Source organism: Cariama cristata, unplaced genomic scaffold (assembly GCF_000690535.1).
Source record: "Cariama cristata isolate BGI_N322 unplaced genomic scaffold, ASM69053v1 scaffold13601, whole genome shotgun sequence".
NCBI classification, from domain to species: domain Eukaryota; kingdom Metazoa; phylum Chordata; class Aves; order Cariamiformes; family Cariamidae; genus Cariama; species Cariama cristata.
In genome coordinates, this window is record NW_009598807.1 from 76,221 (window position 1) to 97,175 (window position 20,955).

Genomic DNA, 20,955 nt, shown 5'->3' on the forward strand with positions numbered 1-20,955 from the left:
CCCTACATATTGCACAAAAAGGTTCATAATAATTGCAGTATTTTAATAAGATATTCATATAGCAAGACATGAAGAAAATATGGTATTTAATAACCTCTGGAGTATTTTAAAACATGTCTTAGGGCCTTAATGTGCCTAGTAATATACTATTTAAAACCATAATTTTATCCCTCCACAATATACAGTCATTCTTCCTCGCCATTTACCCAGCTAATGAATGCCAGCAATTAGTAAAATGTAATCCCATTGCACAATCATTTTAATGCTTTTAGCACTCAGAAAAGTAAACACCAAATTAATACTGCTCAAGCCATATCAGATCCTAGTTGGAAGCAAGCAATTATAGTTCAGCTCCTCAGGTGTAATTAAATGATTGGAATGATTTAGTTCCATAAATGCAAGTTAATTCATAAGCAAGCAACAAATATACTGGGAGTAATTACAAGAAACATTGACAGTCTAAGCAGGGCATGGGCCTTCATGTACCTGAGGTAGGAAAATGCTGCCCTCTCCTGGAACAACAGACTGCGGCACAGGAATAACTGGAGACAGAAGTCAAGAAGCTCATTTTACAGACTTCGTTTTCATAGGTGAAACGTGTTCTGCTAATTAATAGGAATTTTCTGCTTTACACATACTGAAAATAAAAACTTTGTTGATATTACACTAAGGCAACCTATCGATCAAACTCAAAGAGAAAGACCTTTTGGAGCTCCCTAGGGTTTGGAGTATACTTTCCCTATTATTAGAAATAAAAATGTTAGTAAACAGAATAACGAATTATTCCATACACTAATTATGGAAATCGGTTGTTCTGAACACAACACTGCAATAGGTATCTAACTTACACACTCAACATGTACCTTTACAGTAGGTACTTTGAACATAAGGTATTTTCAGAACCAAAACTTAACTGAACCATCATTATTCAAACAGTGCAAAACCTTGCCACGTCAACAACAATCAGAAGCTGGCCACGAAGGTTTTCCCAGAAGGAATAGTCAGAAAAATTAAATACAATTATTTTAAAGCTTTCTTTACTTTTATTTGAAGACAATCTGTTAATAATCAATTTGTCTAATAATAAAAATAAATTAAAGCTGGAGATTAAAACAAAGTATACTGGTAGACTGAGACAAAACTGAAAATAGAGAATGAAACTGTAACCCAAAACCTAGAGTTAATTTTAAATCTAGAGTTAACTGCCTTATTCACTATCTATTTATTCAACCAGTGTTAGTGTTAAGACTACTACTTGAACATCATGCAAAGAAAGCTCAAAAAAAATTAAATTGTCCTTATCTGTTGAATATAATATGCAATAGCCACGTAAAATTCACACTAAATATTTAAGTACAAAACCATCTAGAAATATGCATATAAATTAACCAGTATCTTCCTACTAATGAAAGAAATCCCAGATGTGCCTATTTTGCCCTCTACTGAAATAACAAATGCTTCCCAGTGCTGCGTATAGCAGCATGGGAGAAAAATTACACGCTGTGGTCAGTATATGACTATTTTCCACACAGAGAAGCTGACTGTAAGAAAGCTCGATTCAAAAGCACCTGACCACTGTAAAAGCCTGAAATTGTTCCTCACCAATAGCACTTTGGCATCAAAATATTTCTTTGTTCCAGACCTTGGTGTATTTCAGAACAAACCCAAGCTGTACACAATACCTTCACTGTTACCTTACATACTGTGGAAATGAAATAATTTATTTTAAGAAGTCGTATTATTAAAAGTTTAAAATGTACAGCACATTTACTTTGCCCTTTGATGTCACAGTCCTATTTTTCTATTCAAATCTTGTACACCGTAAGTTAATTGCTTTTGGAAACTACTTATTATTCATGTAAAAATTAATGTGCCAATGTGTTTAAATCCTTTTAAATGACCATTCATGCATCTTTCTTCTTTAAGTACCAATGAAATCTGTCAAAGATATCAATGCAAGATGGTCTTAGAGAAAGTTCTAATAAAGATTTTTTCTGCTAACATAAGATTTTAATTTTCGTCAACTTTACTTAAATTCCATTAATTTTTTAAGCTGCTTTTAATAAATTCACAAGTAAAAAATTTTAGGCTCCATAGTCTGTCATTTGTGTTCCAGCTGACTTTATGAATATTAATAACAGTGTTATCCTGATTAAATAGGCTTCATATAAAATCCCTGTGAATCCTATAGCTCAGACATCTCATTTTTCCAACTCTTTATGAATTTGGATTCAGACATTAAACTGGAAAAAACCTTAAAAAACAGATTCAATGGTACATTCGTATACCCTTCAGCAAAAACATTAGATGTTCTAATGATTCAAATAATTAAAATTGATAGGACCACATATTGAGATTTCAGGCTTTCCGTAAACATGCAACATATTTTAACACTAATGAAAACATCAACACTTCACAGAACAAAGGATTAAGAATCTATTATAAAATAATAATAATGTCTGTCCTTATCCTTACACAACAGATGATATGATCTTAACTCTTCATACATGGAGTGCTGATTTGCAGAAGTATTTCCCAAAGAGAAAGAAATTAGTGTATGCTTAATTACATAAGCATACACATGAAATAATGAGTATTCTAGTTTAGCATGGGTGTCCAGTGAAAAACAGCATTAACTTTCAATTGGTTTATACTTCAGCAAAAACAACCTCTTCCTAAAGAATGTCAAATCAAAGTACACAGGAAATTTTAACATTATCCTACAAGACTCATGCAGTCACAGCTTCAAACTGTCAACTTTTTTCCATGCTTCTATGTTTGAATTATTTACATCTGACAGATAAAAATGGAAAACTAAGCTCACTACACTGCCTTCACGTTTTTATTTTATAGTGCTAACTAAAATTACTGTTTCCTCATTCATTCAGGGATATATTCTGCAAAGATGGCCATCAAAATATTTTACCTTCCAGTACCCTGAAATATGAATGGATTTTAGAAGAAAAAAAAGTCTAACCAAAAGGATGGCATTCCAGTCCCAGCTCTAATTACTCATCAACACAAATATTTAGTAGGAATGAAATAAAAACCAAGAGGTATATAAAAATAACATCCATCTGCATGGTCAGAAGCATAGAGTGCTTTACTTATGCAGTAGTGAATAGCTTTTATCACAGCTGTGGCAGTATTTCCGCTTTCAGAGGAAAAATCCTTCGAAGTGTCTGCAGAATACATATTCTTATACAAGGGAGCACTCCAAAATAACACCAACAGTGATGTTGACCCAAGATATTCAGATCAGTGATAGTCCATTGTAGCTGCCAACACTTTCCCTTCCTGGGCAGGAGATTGGGAAGTTCATCTTCGAAGCTGGAGCTCAGTTACTAACTCCTCTTCCCCAGGAACCGAAAGGCTGTTTAGACCCTTCCACGTGGAGCCCTGATGACTGCAAACCCCCTTTCCTTGGTCTTGCCTTGACAAGTTTTGAAGACAACTACTGAATCACGGCCTTAGCTTCTGCGACAGGAAGCAAATGCTTGCTGGTGCTGACCGAATTCACCTCTTCTTCACAAAAAGTCCTCAGGTCTTAGGAGAGTTTTTCCACAAGGAGGGCTACCCTGCTTACCCTGCCTCCGCTGGGACAAGAGATCAGTTCCCACCACCCCTTGGAACAGCATCGAGCCAGTTTTGTCCCCTTTAATGACAGAGTTGACAGTTGCCATTGACAGGGCAGGGATGCAGCTAGGTAAGGGAGGGCACACCATACACTTTATGGGTAGGGAAATAAAGAACGAATGTTAGTATTATTTTCGTAAGATTAATTGGATTACCAGGATCTTCTAAAATATCCTGAAACGTTTTGCCTCAGGGTAAGTTAAACTAAAAAACTTAGTTTAGGATGGTGCACTACATAAAAAACAGTTACCTTCTAGAAATATTTCCCTAGGGAACAAACAGTTTTCTTCGCACAGGTGGATGCCAAGTTTTGATGCAATGATACACTCCTCCACAAAAGAGTCACATTTCCTCTCTACCTTAAGAAATTTTATGGCAAATCAGAAATCTAAGACAACCCAAAATAAGTTAAAATTAGCTTTGGGCAGTTATAAAAATACTAGTCAAAAAATAACTGAAATAGCCACTTCAAATATTTCTCAAATGCGGAATAAACCCCATCTGTTAGATATTTGAAAACTGTGAAATGAAACATACTTTGATATTTGATTACAGAGGTACTTATTTTATTGTACTCTATTACATTTATATGCTTTCAAACACAAGCAGTTCATGCAAAGTAGTCTGTTCCTTTTTAAAAGAATATAAAACATAGGCAAGCGGATTAACCCTGTAAGTGGATGAATGCAGCACAAGTACTATTTCAAATTGAAAACTCCAGCACTGCTACAAAGACTTACAAGATTTGGTTTATAGAAGTAACTGCATTACCTGGAAGCTTGGGAAAAATGTTTTCCCAGAGGGCAGAGTCATGTAATAATCCCTGGCTTTTCTCCCCTACTGATTCTTGGCCCAAAAGGAGATGAGACATTTGCAGCTGGTTCCAACTAACCTGCATAAATCAGAAAAGACACAGAGAGCCAGGGCTCAGGCATTTTGACTCTGTTGCTGCAGCAGCTTCTTCACATTCTCATTAAAGAATTTGCATTTGATGCTTTTAATGATGGCATACACTAAGTCAGAGAGCGCTCATTCTCTATGTCATGCTTTCGACAAAGGAAAGAGAGAAGACATAAACATGCAGTTTCAACAGGTTTACAATAGGTTTTACCTATTCCTGAATTAAATTTAATTTCATAAAGGACCTGTATTTCTCTTTATTTTTTCTCCCTAACTTCTGCTATTAGTTCAGTGTCTTCAAGGCTCAATTTTCTCTTTACACATACCAGGAAGTGTCTTATGTGCATATTAGATCACTGAAAGCCCTGTATCTCTTCTCCCTTCTATTACATTCTCTCTCCCCCATTAACCACCAAAATAACAATCTTCATTTGTATCTTATTTATTAAACAATCTTCACCTGCTGCATTCTCTTCTTTCCCAGTTTTTTGCTGTCCTTTATCCTCCATTTCTTTTCTTTTTCCTTAGTTTTGTCTTCTCTTTGACAACACATGTCTTTTCTTTCTCCCCCTGCCCACTACCTCTTTGGAATGTAAAGAAAACTGCAGAGCATCTTGTCAAACAGTGTGTCTCCTTTTTTCCAACTTTTCTCATCTAGGTGTGCTTTCTGTGAAGCAGCTTTCTTCCATGACACCTCCATTAGCATTATTTTCACTCTAATAATGAAACTATGATATGCTTTGGTCAAGTGTGGAACAGCCAATTAATTTATCCATCCTTAAGCTTTGTTGTAAATACCTCACTGGTCTTATAACTCAATTATTATACATCACTTTGGCAGCCAGATCTCAATTTTGAAACAGTTTACAACCAGATTGTGATTTCCATAGCTGATAAGGAGAAATACATACGTTTTAAGCTAGCTGTTGTCTTATCTGGAGCCAAAAGAATATTTAGTGGAATATTTTAGTAGAATCAGCACTACATGGCAGTGAGGGCTACCTGCATATTACGTTCTGTTGACAGGATCACAGCCAGCAGACAAAAGGAAGTGATTAATCCCCTCTATCTGGCACTTGTGAGACCACATCTGAAGTGCTGTATCCAGTCTGATCCTATCATGGATATTCTGAAGCAAGTCCAGCAGAGCACCATCAAGATGATTAGGGGTCTGCAGCACATGACTTACGAGGAATTTGAAAGAGTTGAGTTAGCTGCTTTTAAGGAGAGAAGGCTAAAGGAGGATTTTATTGGGTTTTAGCTGCCTTGTGAGCAAATACAGAGAAGAGAGACAGATTCTTCTCTTGGAGACAAGTTTTAACACAGAAAACTGAGAGTTATGGGCAAGAGATTTTTCACAATGAGGAAGGTCACTGGAACAAGGTGCTCCAAGAGGTTACAGATTCTCCATTGCTGGAGATGTGCAAAACTCATCTGGATATAGCAACCTGATCTAACTTTGGAGATGGCCCTGTTCTGAGTAGAGATGTGAACTGGATGATATTCACAGGTCACTTCCTGCCTACTTATTTTATTATCCTAAGTATTGCAGTAAAACAAAACCACCGGAACCAGCATTCCTACAATACACTAAATTCTGGGTTGCTTTCTGCTTTATAGGGTAGGACAGTAGAGTAGGGGAAAACCAAACCAAACACCAGCAGTTAGGCACAACCAAAGACGACCCATGTGGCAGACAGGCAGAATGCCAACAGGGAGGAAATGGTGCAACAGCAGCACCAGCGCAGCGTTTTGAGCACTACTTGTCTCAAGCACCCCATTTTTTCCAGTTTGCTACAGTACGGGATGATGTGGCATTAGGCCAATTGTCGAATGCTGGTTTGCACACCATTCTTCAGTAAAGCAAAACTGGACCACTGGTACAGATATTTCTCCTGCCTGCCTTAACTCAAGCCCCACAAAATCCATCCCCCTCCCAAACTTAAGAAAAAGGCACTGTGACTAAAGAGCTCCAAAGCTAACAATGGAAATGATTCAAGTAACATTTGAGTCTACAGTGCTTATGTTTGCAAAATTCGTTGTATAGTATATTCAATATTTTGAAATCCCCAAATCCCCAAATCACAGAAATAAGTTGCTAACCTAAATTTTACCATAAAAGCAAAAATAAAGGCACAGAACATTATACCCCCATAAAACTGAGAAGCTGTAACTTAGTGCCAGATTCATAAACCACTAGTACCAGTAATAGCATTAAGCAAAAATTATATTTAACTGTTCAGCTGCCTTCAGAGAAGGAAGGAAGATCAAACAGGGACTTAGTAAAGAAAAGGAGGCAACAAACCACACTAAAGTAGAGAAACTCACTTTATCCAGCCAACTCACATTTCTCAAATTACCTTCAAATAGCGCCATTTTTCCTGACAGCAAACGCACTAAAAATAAAGAGTATGAAGGCTACAAACAGTGTGGATATTGGAACCTGACCAAAAACTAACACTAGCACTGAACATGCAGAGGCCTGTTAGAAACGTGCCAACCTTTCAAGATGCAGTCCTGTGCGTGGGGACTGAGGGGCCCATTGGTCTCTCACAGGGAAATACAGCCACACCAGTTAGGTATCTGTCAGACTGTTTTGAACAGCATGAAAACACAAATGCACCTCCACTGCTGTTGTAAACCAACACATCCAGTGCATTGGTTCTACCTCAAATCACTTATCCACTCAAATTCAACAGTGTACACTTCAACTGCTGAAGAAAATCACATCACCTGAAAATTCACAAGCTAGTAAGAGCAGGGAAATAAAACAACGCTGACTCCAGATCAGCCAGATTTCTTCTTTATAAGAAAATTAACTAAGCTGTCATTTTCTTAGATGACTATCTGAAGAGAAAGCTATCCTTTAACTAAAAGCATAATTGCTCCCTAAACTATGCTTGCACAGCAGTAAGAGCGCTGGAACATACAGTGTTGCTCGGGTGTGAACACAGACATCCATTTTTACTCAATAAACATATAGTTTCTCAACTTCTGATTTATTTATTTTTTTTTAAATCTAGCAACTAGATCCAATACATAGTGCCTTCATTGACTACAAGTAGTAACTTCATCCTTGTAAGTGAGAAGTGGAGGGAGTTAGAGAGTAATGGCCCACTTGAGGACGTGTGTCCAAAGACGGGCAACAAAGCTGCTGAAGTGTCTGGAGCACAAGTCTTATGAGGAGAGGCTGAGGGAACTGGGGTTGTTTAGCCTGGAGAAAAGGAGATTGAGGGGAGACCTGATTGCTCTCTACAACTGCCTGAACAGGGAAGTGGTGGAGTCACCATTCCTGGAGATATTTAAAAGACGTGCAGATGTGGTGCTTAGGGACATGGTTTAGTGGTGGACTTGGCAGTCCTAGGTTTATGGTGGGACTCGACGATCTTAAAGGTCTTTTCCAATCTAAACGATTCTATGTTTGTTACACTCTAACAAACAACATTTCAGAGCATTTTCAGCACCTATGCATTGGCCGTGTGCTTTACAACATGCTTAACATGTATTATATATATATATATAACATGCCCTATCGTGTGCTGTTGCTTATTTAGGTATGATTAGTGGGCTATTGTTTTTAGAAACTTAATCCAGATGCTTCCCTGAAATTTACTGCAATATCAAAGAAACCTGAAGGCCAGTACAATTTAAAATAGCAAGCTACACATCCAGAAATTGTCTTGGACCATCAGAGAAGAATCAGATATTCTGAGGTGGGTCAGAACTCAATGAGAACTGAACATGAGTCAGTGAAATGAAGTCTGTTGAGAATGTCCAGAATTTAAATGCAAGCCAACAATTAATGAGGCTAAACCTGCAAACATTCAGCACCACGGGATTGTTGCACTGTTTCCTGTTCTTGCACCAACAAAGGAAGGTACAAGATTAAAGAGGAGTCACCATTGACTCTGAATTAGTCCCGCACAGCTGGGAAGAGAAACTACAAACCAACAACAAAAAAAAAAAAAGGAGGAAAAAGATGCAACAGCTAAAGTTAGAGAAGTTTAGATCATCAGTCACGTTATCACAGACATTTCTGACAGTGGATTGATCTCGCGGCCAAATTTTAAGAAAACAACACAAAACATGACCACATACCAGCTTCCCAACCAAACTGCTGCAATATTTTTGTTTATATCGGGGAAACCATATATTTATCCTTTAGCCCTAGTTTGGAAAATATCCAAAATCTTCTCAGCTGAAACTTACAAAAAAAAAAGTAATCTTCACCCAGTAGGAAGGGAACGCCTACTGTGAAAAAAAAAAATCTCCATCTAAAATGTTGAAGTTACAAACAACGGAAATATCAAAGAAAAAAGGTCTTCCAAAGAGAGGTGCAGGACAACTTTAAGCGCAGGCAGAACTGTCAGATTGCCCATAATGAAAACTCTGTTATTTCTGTTCTTGTTCAACCAACAAAATAGTCCATCTTTTTTCTGAAATATGCATTTGAATAAATAGATCATTCTCATTCCTCAATCTTGTTATCATTTATGACATTTATACAATACACAGAATAAAGAAGCTGGACATACTTTTTTAAAAAAACATTTTGTTACTGGGTTTTGAAGAAAGGCCATTTTAAACGCTTACTAAGCACATTATTCAGCTAAAAACATGGAAGTAACTTACAGTGAAGAAGCCTTAAATAATTCCTCTGAGAACATAAACTATAATGAGGTTCATAAAAGTTGAGAGTTACATAACTGACAGAAAAAGTTCTTATTAGGGGTTCTGAGCCTTAAAATCAGGTTCTTTTCAAACAGACAAATGGAAAAAATATTCCTGGAAAAATTCAAGACCTAGGATTATCCAGCCAGTTTCAGAAAGATTATTCTCTTCAGTTTTTTTGTAAAAAGAAACAGATGGATGTTCTTTTCTTTCTTGCAACCTCATCATAAATTGAGATATATTGCATTCGTTATTCCTTGATTCATCAAGCTACTTTAATGTTTTCATTGCAGAAACACTTGACACCAGAGGTAAAAAGAAGAAATTATGTGAGCTTGCAGAGAGCTGAGACAGCAGCTGAATCTTGGCCCCACATCAGTTATTCCTGGGTGGAGCAAAGGAACTCTAAATCCACTTACTAGACGAAGAAGGAAAAATCCTTCCCTAGCACTTCTGAAACTCAGGCTTATTTTGATGATTGCTTTCTCTTGCACATAATCATGCTGAACAGTTTGAGGCTTGTTTGTCAGACATTCTGGGCATTACAAGTTGCATTGCTTGGCATCACTAAAAAAATAAAAATTAAAAAAAATCAAGACTTCATATCTACAAAAGTATAGAAAAAACACAAGATTAAAAAAGGGAAGATCTGGCCAACAGTTCAAATACTCAGAAGAACCCTGAAGACATTCTCAGACATTGTCAAGCTGCAAGACTCCAGAGTTTTACCTCCCCTTTCATGTTGAAGGAGCACCTGACAAACTTAGGTATGTGCACTAGGATGGCTTCTGTGCCAAATCATAGCACTAGAAAAATTCCTAAATAGCTTCCTATTTCACAGTCAAACTGGGAGAAGAGAAGGGAGAAAGTCTTCTGGAATATTTCTTAAAACACATTATAAATGAAGCTAACTTTGTCTTAATGTTGTGCTTTCATGACTCCTTGCTGTCAAAGGCGAACCATAACATGTTCAGACTTTAATGTAAAAAAAGGCATAATTTTTCTGATAAAATTATGCCAATCAGACACTGCTTCAAAGTGGTCTTCAATATTTTTCTTTCAATTTCTGCAAGACTTTAAATCCACAACATCTTATCAATTATTTCTGTTTGTAAAAAACTTATGCCAGTAAGCCACAGCCCTCTTGTGTTTTCTTCTTATCTAAAGGAAGTATTTCACTGTACTCAGTTCTTCAGCTGGATTGTGCATCTGCAGAGCAGCCTGGTTTGGGAAAAGAGGTACTATGGAAAGGTTGCAGTTTTTGCCGTAACTTAACTTATGACAATATGTTGATCCTGCCTGAAAAGAGTTAAGTGAGTTTAATTTACTCATCACACTTAACTTCACTGAGGTGTAAGGCTACTTTTGTTTTTCTCAGAGATACTCACTAACAAAAAGCTAAACCTAATGAAGGAAAATGTAGTTTAGTATTTAAAAGGTTTTCCATGTGCTTTCAGGACAGGTTGAAAAAAAAAACACACCTACTCTCAGATATCCATTAATAGACACCTCCCTAAAAACCTGTTTCTCAAGACATTTGAGAAGTCCAGCGACCCTACAACTAGCAAACTCATGCTCTGATCACTTTTTTTTTTTAATTAGATGAGATACAGTTTTGTTTTAAAACATTTTGGATAACATTAGATAATTTTTATGAACTTCCTTATAACTGGGGTTTAAGATTAGCCTAAATGAATTTCGATAGCAACTGGAACAAAATTTTGTTTACAGCATCACATTCCTGTATTAGCAAACAGTGACACTTTTACATAGAATTGTATTACACAGGATTACAGTTTAAAAAAAGGTCCATCACTGGGTTGTTTGTATTACACGTGGGATTTTTTAGACCTGCAGGTATTATTGGAAAGAAAGTGTAATATGTAATACTAAATGGTTTCTCAAAGTATCTGGTTTGACTTTTTTTTTTTTTTTGGTAACTCTTAAGGTAAATTTGGAAGTGTATATTACACCAAGTAGAAAACAAGCTACTGGGCAGATACAACTGGAAGGGAACCTGAGAATGATAGCAGCATATGCTATTTTAGTAATTTTTCTCTCATAAGTGCAAGACAGTGAATGTTTGCCAAAAGAATTTTACATCCAGGAGGGTTTTTGAAATATGAAAGATACTTTTAAACTATGAAGAGAATTCTAATTTTTGCCTAATATTTAGTAACCTTCAGATACTGTAATTCCACTTCAGATCCTAGAAAAACATTCTGGAGACAAATATTAGTCTACCACTGGATAGTGAAGAGGAGGAACAAAATTACATTTCAAGGGGAAACTGTTTTAATTAGAGTTACCTTGTACACCTGCACAGCAGTCACCTTCAGTACAGTGTGAGAAAAAGTGTCACACCTCACAACTGTGTTTATTCTTGCTACCATCAAATTCTGAGTCCATAAAGCAAGAAGCTGAAGTTTGCTCCCAGGCATATTTATATCAGTCTATATTTATGCTACTGTAGTGCAGGAAACTAACTTAAACACCCTTAACTGGTTGACTATACATCCCTGGATAACAGAGTCTCTTGATACATCCATTGCACCCTAACTCGTAACATTTATGACAAAGTAATCCTTCGTGGGTGCTCCATTCTTTTATACTTTCAGGGTGCCATGAATGAACTAGTGAACTGGCTCCACTAGTCCCCTTTCACAGTTGTACTGCATCAGGAGTGACCTCATTATGATCTGGAAAGAAATACCATTGTCTCAAAAACCAGAAGGCGAGTCTATTCTCACAGGCAGCTGCATTTTGTATCTGTCCTTCTGCAGTCTAAGCGAACTTTGCCATTGGGAAAGAAAGCCCAACACACAGGAGGCACACCTCAGTGATGTGATCACCAACCCAGCAAATGAAAGCTGCTGTGCTACTGCCTGTGCAAAAGCTTACCAAGCACTATACTAGAACTTCATACTTGTTAAACCATTTGGTACACAAAACCCTTTGCCTTGAAGCCTACCTGACAAACCAAAGATCAGATCCTGACCCCACCGCACTGGCCCTTCCTTTGCTGAAGCGGAACAAGTTACAAGCTTAGAAATCAACTACAACTTCTGGAGAGAACAAGACCATTTGTAATCCCAGTGCTTACCTAGGAGAGCTGTTCAGTGACACCAGATCAGCACCCTAGGGCTGTTGAGTCACCACTACTCTGACATGACCTAACTCAGGTAACCGCGGCAAATTACTAACCTCAGTGACACCGGTACTTTCACAGGAGCCTGGAAAACCTGGAGTCTGTAACAAGTAACAGATACAGAACTCCCCGTTTCTGTAAAATAAGGGCAGCTGTTCAAGACATGTTTTAGAAGCCAACACTTCTGAAAAATTTCCAGCTTGATAAAATACCTGTCAGGTCTAGTAACATTTTGTGTGAAGTGGATGCCATGTCAAAAAGTCTATTTCTTATTGCTCTAGGACTAAAAAGCTCCAATACACTACATATGGAAAAACCTGACACTGAATGTTACAGTTTATTTATTAAATATTTGTGGTAAGATGAATGGCAGTCATTTCAGTTAGCTACCTACATGTTTCAAATTTCAGCTTGCAGTTTGGTTACTTAGAGGTTGTCTCCTCCTTTAGTTCAGACTGAGGTACCCGAGATTGAGCCACCTCCTTAAAGGATAAAATCATCAACAGTGTACAATCTCTGTGAAGACCTAGAATCCATTTTATTTTCCTGACAAATCTGAAAAATAGTTAAATTTCCTTCTCTTCAAGGCATATCAGAGATTCGATTCAGGATAAAATAAGCCTTTCTGATAGAAGATGCTCCTGATAGGAAGCAATTTATTACAGAAATGTATTCTTAACTTATGGACCCCATCATCTACATAGCATTGGATCCCAACAGCTACATCTCCAGCACACGCAGGGCCATTTGAACAGGGCCAATCTAATTTCTCAGTGCTATTGCAGCAGCAGTTCCATTCTTACCCACAGACCTCAAGCAAGCTTTGCATTAATCTCTTCTTAACAAAGACATGTTAATTTGGCTACAGGTGAAATATGGGAGGATACTGAGATCATTAATGCCTATTTACTCCTTTGAAAACCAAAAATACTCAAAGTTCTACCATTATAATGCAAGTAAAGAATGTATAGTAGGACTGACGGTGTTTATCAGTTTCATTTTATTCACTTGGTATTTTCCGCAGTAGTAATGTTTTTTGCAAGTGAAGGGGTTTCCATTTACTGACCCTGGCATTCATCAGGACTATACTGTCATTTATATTGAGAATTCCAAGCCTTTATTAGATCCTATAAATAAATGTAAAATACATAAAACAATTATCCTAGTGTAAAATTGAATTTTATCTCTCAGTAACCGGATTTTGTCTATGCCCCATATTTCTGTTTGAATACAATTCAAAATTAATAATAGGTATAATTTATTTTCTGACTTTTCATTATCTTGACATTTTAACAGTTATTTTTTTATATATATACTCAGGCTTTAATTTTACCTAAGGCCCCCAGTTCCTTTTAGACACGTACAATGTGTCTTTCAGAATATCCATTCAAGGAACATGTCTGTTAAAAGAACATACTGGCCATGTAGCAGACCAAAAACCAGTGTAAATAACAGGATTTTATAACAAACACCAGATTAGGAAAGAAAATGTAATGCATGTAAATGAGAGAAAAACCACATATTAGAAGAAATCACAAGTTATAGTGAAGAATTAGAAGTAGAAAGTTGAGTTCTGAAGTTGGTGGTTCTGGAAAATTACTAACACACAGCTTAGATTTTTTAAATTTTTTTTTTTAATAGCTGAAAAAGATCAAAGAAAAATATAACCAAAAGATAACTCCTCTTAAAGGGCAGTCACAACTTTATACTGAATGCCATAGCATTAGCAGTTTAGTACAGAGATTAGTCTAACATGGACATGAGCCTTTCAGTGGTTCACGAAAATTCACTTTAGCAAGCAATTTTTTGGGCTTAAACATAAATTATACAAATGGACCAATCTAATAATTCACTTTCTTTTCTTAGTGCAGTTAATTAACATAGCTTCAACTAACCATCCCCAATGTTTTACTACCCCAGCACGTGTATGTTGACTTCAAAGTCAGTCAACTGTGTCTCAAGTCAAGTTCTGACTACCATGCAGGCTCCAGAATACTTTGTATGCAAGTGCTGCGCTTTACACAGAAACTTTCTGTTAAGAAAAGCAATAAGGTCAGAATTAGAGGAGGTCAGGTAAAAAGAAAAAAAAAAAAGATACAAGAAAAATTTCTTTTCTCCAACGTGGCAGATGTGCAACAAAAACAAGGAGCCCAATTCACCCACGCTAGTTGTACACAAACACACACAGTAAAGCATGAAAAAAATCCCAAAGAGATTTTTGATGAATAAATACAAAGAATGGCACAGCAACATGGGCTGATAGCAAAATTGCCACTTTCCATACAGGACGAGCAGAAGTCCACGGCCACTCTGCACAAAGCCAGACTGGCCACACCAGGGCCGCATGCACATCGGCCGTGGGATTCCTTCACGTCTGCAGCAAAGGAAGCTGCTCACTGGGCCCTTGTGATTAGGGGAGGAATGTCATAACCACGGCTGGTGGTCTAGACTGCTACGAGTAAAAACAACACATCTCAAAATGAGTGGCCCTTGGTCTGAAGTGGCTGTGGTCAGGACGAGGCATGTTTAGGAAGTAGTCCCTTGAATACCTTGTGATAAACGCATGCAAAGAAAATAACACGAAAGAACACTGTAGTCAACCAAATAAAAGGTTAAAGAAAATAAACAATATTTTTGCAGCTTAGCATTTATTTGTGAACTGCTGGTGCAACTCTATGCTTGACAGAAAAGCTATGAGGCTTTTGGTAGCTTGACAAGACAATCTACAAGCTTGAATGAAATGTTCAGCTTAAGGAATTAGAATAAATCTGATGACTGATGTGCTACTGAACGTGACAGACTGTCATCTGTTTTAAACAGGATCTCTGTAGGATGCACTGAAAGCAATTTTTTTCCATTACCTTAAACATACTAAGACTTTTTCCAATGAATTCTGGCAAATCTATTAAGACAAAAGATCTTCTCAAACTCTTGCCATCTCAATAAAATAACGAAATAGCCATTCGGCTTACTTGCATAATTAATTCATGCTGACACTGTACTTCTGTGATTAATTTACATCCAGTCCACAAAAGCATACAACAAAACCGATTACTCTTACTTCCCAAATTAACCATAGAATTATAAGACACAAGCAATAAGTGATTAAAGCAGCTCATCTAAGCCCTATTCGTATATAGAAACATCAAAACATTTAGCTGTTATCAAAGCAATTAAATACATTCTTAACTGAATCAGGAAAACACTCTAGTAGTATCTTTTTCATATTATCAGCAGACTTTATACAAAAATAGGTACAGGTATTCTTCAATAGTTTTTTAAAAGTCAAGAAAAAGTGATCAACATAAGTCCTATAGTGAAACGGTACAGTAACAGAGAGCTAGGGAGAGATTAAAAAACACAAACTCTAGTTTTAATCTGGTCAAATCCTAGAAAACAGTTAAAAATCCTAACACATTGTTTTAAATATATACATAGACACACTCACATAAACAATGTGAAATAAGATAAAAGTCTTTGGAAGGCACTTTATGCTATTTTAAAAATCATACAAGCATCAAATCTTTGGCAAAATCTAGGCTCAAATGGGAATATCCTTCCTCTATCAGACTATAAATAGTTCCTGGAGGAATTACTCAGGTGCTTTACCACCTCCTTATCCTAGAGATAATGACTCAAATCCATCCTACAAACAAAAAAAATAAGGAAAAAGGGATTTTGTGATATCCACCTGGAATCTCTGCCTTAAATATAGGGAATGGGCAAAACTGCTCATCGGTGGATAAAGAGCAGTAACATCAGTTTGAACCACACTACATTTACAAAGCTGAACAGTGAAGCCAGTGCAACTCCCCAGCTTGTACAATCCACTTCCAAAGGGCAGTAAGAACCAAACCACCAAAGTCATTCAACTTTCAGAAAAGGTTAAGTGTCACAGATGCACACCATTTAAGATATTTTAGCCATCGGGTGAATTTTCCCTCTAAGTTGGTTGATTTATGTTCAACTAAAATTTCATAACACACATTTCTAGGAACAGAACAGTCCATATTGTTTAGCTTATAAAATGTCAGTATTAGACCAATTTACCTTGCCAGTTTCCCTTACTGCTATCACAAGAGTACCACAATTAGCAGTAATTAGCCCAGCAGGAAACCTCTTTCTAGGCATGGGCTAGATTGCAAGTATATACTACATGTATTTTACTGCCAAAACAGAGAATTAGCATTTTGAAAGATGCTTTGCGTTACAGCTAGTGAGCTTATGTGTCTGAATGAATGTTAAACACTGAATATTAAAGCTTTGCCCAGTCCTGCTGCTAAGATGCAAATTTAAGCCATAAATAGTTCAAGTACCTCAGTCAAAACAGTTTTGCTTGTAAGACTGCAGTGTTCTGTCTCCCCCCATTTGCACTCAAAACCCACTCAGACCTCAGAAGACCAACAGACCTTTTTCAATCGGTTGCTGTGCTACAGCTGATCAATACAGAAAAATCACAAGCCTGTGCACAATCTGATGATTTGTTCTGTGTTTTGCAGGAGTTCTTTAAATGGCTCAGTTCCCATAATCTCCTTCCCCACTCAATGTAACCTGTTAACAGAAAACACTATAGCAGTGATGAAATCTCATGCTACAGGCAACTATCAATAGGTCTTTGAGGTACCCTATACTGTCAGGAGAAAAATCTATTACTTCTGCTTATATCAGGATTATAAATTAATCTGCTTCAGTTACCACCCGAGATCTTTTGGATCAAGACAAATGGAACCAGAGGCTAGAAGCTCTGATTCTTCACAAAGACTTTCACAATTGCTAGCTCTACATTTCTATCATCTTCCCTGGGTCAAAACACCTGCCCTCGCTACAACCTCTGCTATTCAACATGTGTTGTACTTCCCTGCTAAATGCTTCAGGCACTACATAAAATCTCTCAAAAGAATCAGGTGCTGATACATAAAGAATGCTGAACACACACAGAGGTGGTCTCCACTTTCTTGAGGGCAACTGCCAAATGCAACTGATGCATCAAGCACAGGAAAACATTTGTTATCAGTCATCTTTTCATGATGTTCTCCATGCACTGGCAAGTGCAAGATTTGGTGTTTCTGTGTTTTGTATTTTAATAACATTTTAAGGTCAAGTTTAACGAAGGCTTGCCTCCCCCCCCGCATCTTTTAATGACCAGTAAACCCACCCTGTTGATTCTAACACTCATTTAATGTTTCATACAAGATTATCAAGCTCCTCAGCTCCTCTTCTGCTTCTAAGGGTAAACATTGGAATGTCATTTTCTGGACATCTTGTCTTCTCAGCTCTATCCTGTATTTCATTGAAAGCTTTAGTGTGAATTTTTTTCAGGAAAAGTCCCCTCCTCTCCAAAAGAAATGTTCCTTTAACAAGAACATAAGCTAAAACTTTGTAACCATTCCCTTGAGGGTGGAAAAAATGCTTATTTTTATAAACACTCAAGTCAAATATTTATATTCTTCTACAGTTTCCTTTTTGCACTGCCTCTGGTAGTAACTAAATAAAAACTCAAAGAACACAAAAACATGACCACTCTAACAATGGCTCAAAATAAAAGGGCATGATCATTCTCAAACAAACCAAAGATGGCTTAAGATACATTGTTAAAACCAAATCTACATGCTGAAACTATGTGAAAAATCACTGTAGTGACCAATTGCTGCATAGAAGTCAAATTTCTTTCAAATTATTTTTAAAAAAAAAGTTAAAAAATTGACACTTACTGAAGTAGATTATATTTACATAAATTTACAGGTTCCTCCCACAAAAATTTAAGATGTATATCCAGCTAAGCTTCTAACATCAATACATGCTTCTATGAACTTACAAAATGCTTTTCATAATACATTCTAGAATAAAATAGAGCATTTTTGCCATTGAAAAAACTGTTACTACTTGTACCAGGTCTGGTTTGGATGGAGTTAACTTTTTTCATAATACGCCACATGGCACTGTGTTTTGGATTTCTGGCTAAAACAGTGCTGATAATACACCAGCGGTTTGACTGTTGCTTAACAGTGCTTGCACAGCATCAAGGCTTTCACTTCCCAACAACTCTCTCACTCGAGAGTAGCCTTGGGGTGGGCAAGAAGTTGGGAGGGGACGGAGCTGATCCAAACTGGCCAAAAGGATATTCCATACCATATAACATCATGCTTAGCGATAGAAACTGAGGTAAAGCAAGAAGGGGGTGTGCAGTTTTGTCTTCCAAAGCAGCTGTTGCTCAGAGACTGGTCAGGTATTGGTACGCTTGTGGGTGGGAGGTGGTGTCAGACTATTTGCATCATTTGGTCTTTGTGGGTTTTTTTTCTTTTTTCTTTCTTTCTTCTTTTTCCTTTGCTTATTAATGTGTCTTTGTCTTGAATTGTGAGTTTTCTCACTTCTGATCTCCCTATTCTCTCCCTGATCCTGCTGGGGGGGGGTGGTGAGTGAGCAGCTGGGCAGGCGCTTAGCTGTTGGCCCGGGTCAACCCACCACATGGCTGTTTTTCATTTCTCCCCCCAAAGCACAACGATGTTCATAGTTGGTGTGTGTGTTTGGTTTTTAAATGCATTGAAACAGTAGCAAGTTGGAATACTTGTTATATACCCTCTCCAAAGGGCAACAAATACTTGGGTTTGAATGACTGGACTACAGTTTGCTATGTGCCACGTTAAAGAAAATCCATAATTTCATTTTTGCAAACCATAAGCAAAAGTGACTACTAACCATTAAAACAAATAAAGCAAGCCAAATGATACCATTCCAGTAGAATTCTAACTTATTATTTTTGATAAAAGTGAGATTGGGAAAGCATTTAACCCCATTCCCTAACATCTGAATGCCTGTTTCACATGCATCATGAACAGCATGCGTTCAAATCTAAAGATTATTTCAGATTGCAACTTAGCCCAGTATTCATACCGTCAATCAGACAAACCTGCAGGCTTTGAGAATGACTTCATTTTTCCTTTTGGGATATAAGGTACTGTACAGGAGAATTACCGCACAGAAATATTAGTCAGAGCAAGAACACTGGGGACCCACACCCTTCCCATTGTTTTGAAATGTAAACATCAAGTCATCTAGAATTTCAAATAAGAAATGTAGGGTATATATTATACAAATTGTGTACCTGTTACAATCACAAAATAATCCTAATCTGGCAGATTTTTCAAGTATATATTTATTGGCATAAACACAACAAAAAGCCCCACAACAAGAATAAAAACTTACTACCTCTTATTATCTCTAAAACATTATCCTCCTTTCTCCATTTAAAATTAAGAACTGTATCTCACATTTTCAAATAAAATTAGCACCTTGCTAATGAGGAACTCTTCACACACTACAGTAACATGTCTACATACAAAATTGCACCAGGTAAACTTATTTCTAAAGCAAGTTGTTTGCAGTTGGCACATTCTTCATAGTTTTACAAGCGGCCCACACAGATGTCAACAAATCCAGTGCACCGTACCAGTTAGTCGAACGGCGTGACGCAGCACTGGGCTGAGGGTGTGGACACACGCTGTGCAAAACAGGGAATGTGCAAGATTAGCTACTGCCGATTTTGAATTTACGAACTGCACTATTCATCAAATTTCAATACTCAAAAATATAGTTTCAAAAGGATCAGCAGTTAGCACTAGTGAGAAACACAAATAGAAAACCAAATCCCAAAACTTGAATTTTAGAAGCAAATTCTTCTGCTTTGTAAGTTTCTTAAGAGCTTCCCATAGGCCCTGTTTCCATGCTTTTAACCAAGATTTGCCTAACAACAAGCAGTTGACTCAGAAATTAACTGAAAAGGGAAAACGCATGGTGTACCAGACGAGCTCTCACACTTGCAGTGCTCTAGAACAGATCAGGCTATTTCACCCAATCGTCTGCTCCCCGTGAACACCACAAAGCTGTCCCTAAGCGTCTCGGCACATGGTCACTGCCTCGACTCACACAGCTAATACTAGACACTTCATTTTAAACCCATGTTCATTTCTCACATACGAATAAAACATATCACAGTTCCACGCTGCAGAGGCCTCTCTGGCCTGGCTCTGCGGACGGAGCGGCCGCGGGTTCCCTCAGCAGCCTCTTTGCGCTGGCTGTTGGCGCAGGGCTCCATCTACCGGCCTGCGGTCCTGCACACCCGCGGCAAGAGCCGGTGGGGAAAAAAAATTAAAATCTCAACAGCTATTTCACATCTCTGTTTGCTAATGAGATCAGGATATTCAGAAAGCACTACTGGTTCAGAAGAAAACAGTCAACCAAACGCATGCACTCACATATGCTAGGTGGAAACAGTTGTATGTATACGGAATCTTTTATTACCCTTCGATATTTATAAAACATATCTCAAAAAACTGTTCTAAAGAATCACCATTTTTCTACAAGAAGCAACATATGACCATACACTCCCAAGCCAGATGTAAACCTTTATTGTCCCTTCTCAAAGCAGGCAAACAGACAAACACAGATAACTCCGAAAAATTACTGAAAATTAATTGCATAATATCTGCACAATTTAAGGTATTAGAAGTGGTCTTCTTTTTCCTTAAAAAACCAAAAAGGCGATGCCTCAAACGTACAGAAGCAAAAATGTTTCAGTAGGAGACTGCCATCCGTTTTCACCA

At 37.4% G+C, this 20,955-nt stretch overlaps 1 protein-coding gene across 1 annotated transcript in view; it reads right to left on the minus strand.

Annotated features, from left to right (window-relative positions):
• MIPOL1 (mirror-image polydactyly 1) overlaps positions 1 to 20,447 on the minus strand; it is a gene marked incomplete at its 3' end in the record, with an annotated part of 83,334 nt that extends 62,887 nt beyond the window's left edge. Inside the window, exons 1-2 of the mRNA XM_009709444.1 lie at positions 20,330 to 20,447; positions 19,803 to 19,853 (exon numbers count right to left, since the gene is read on the minus strand). Of these exons, the coding sequence (XP_009707746.1) occupies positions 19,803 to 19,853; positions 20,330 to 20,447 (169 nt within the window). The remainder of the gene's footprint in view (positions 1 to 19,802; positions 19,854 to 20,329) is intronic.
• Positions 20,448 to 20,955: the final 508 nt, after the last annotated feature.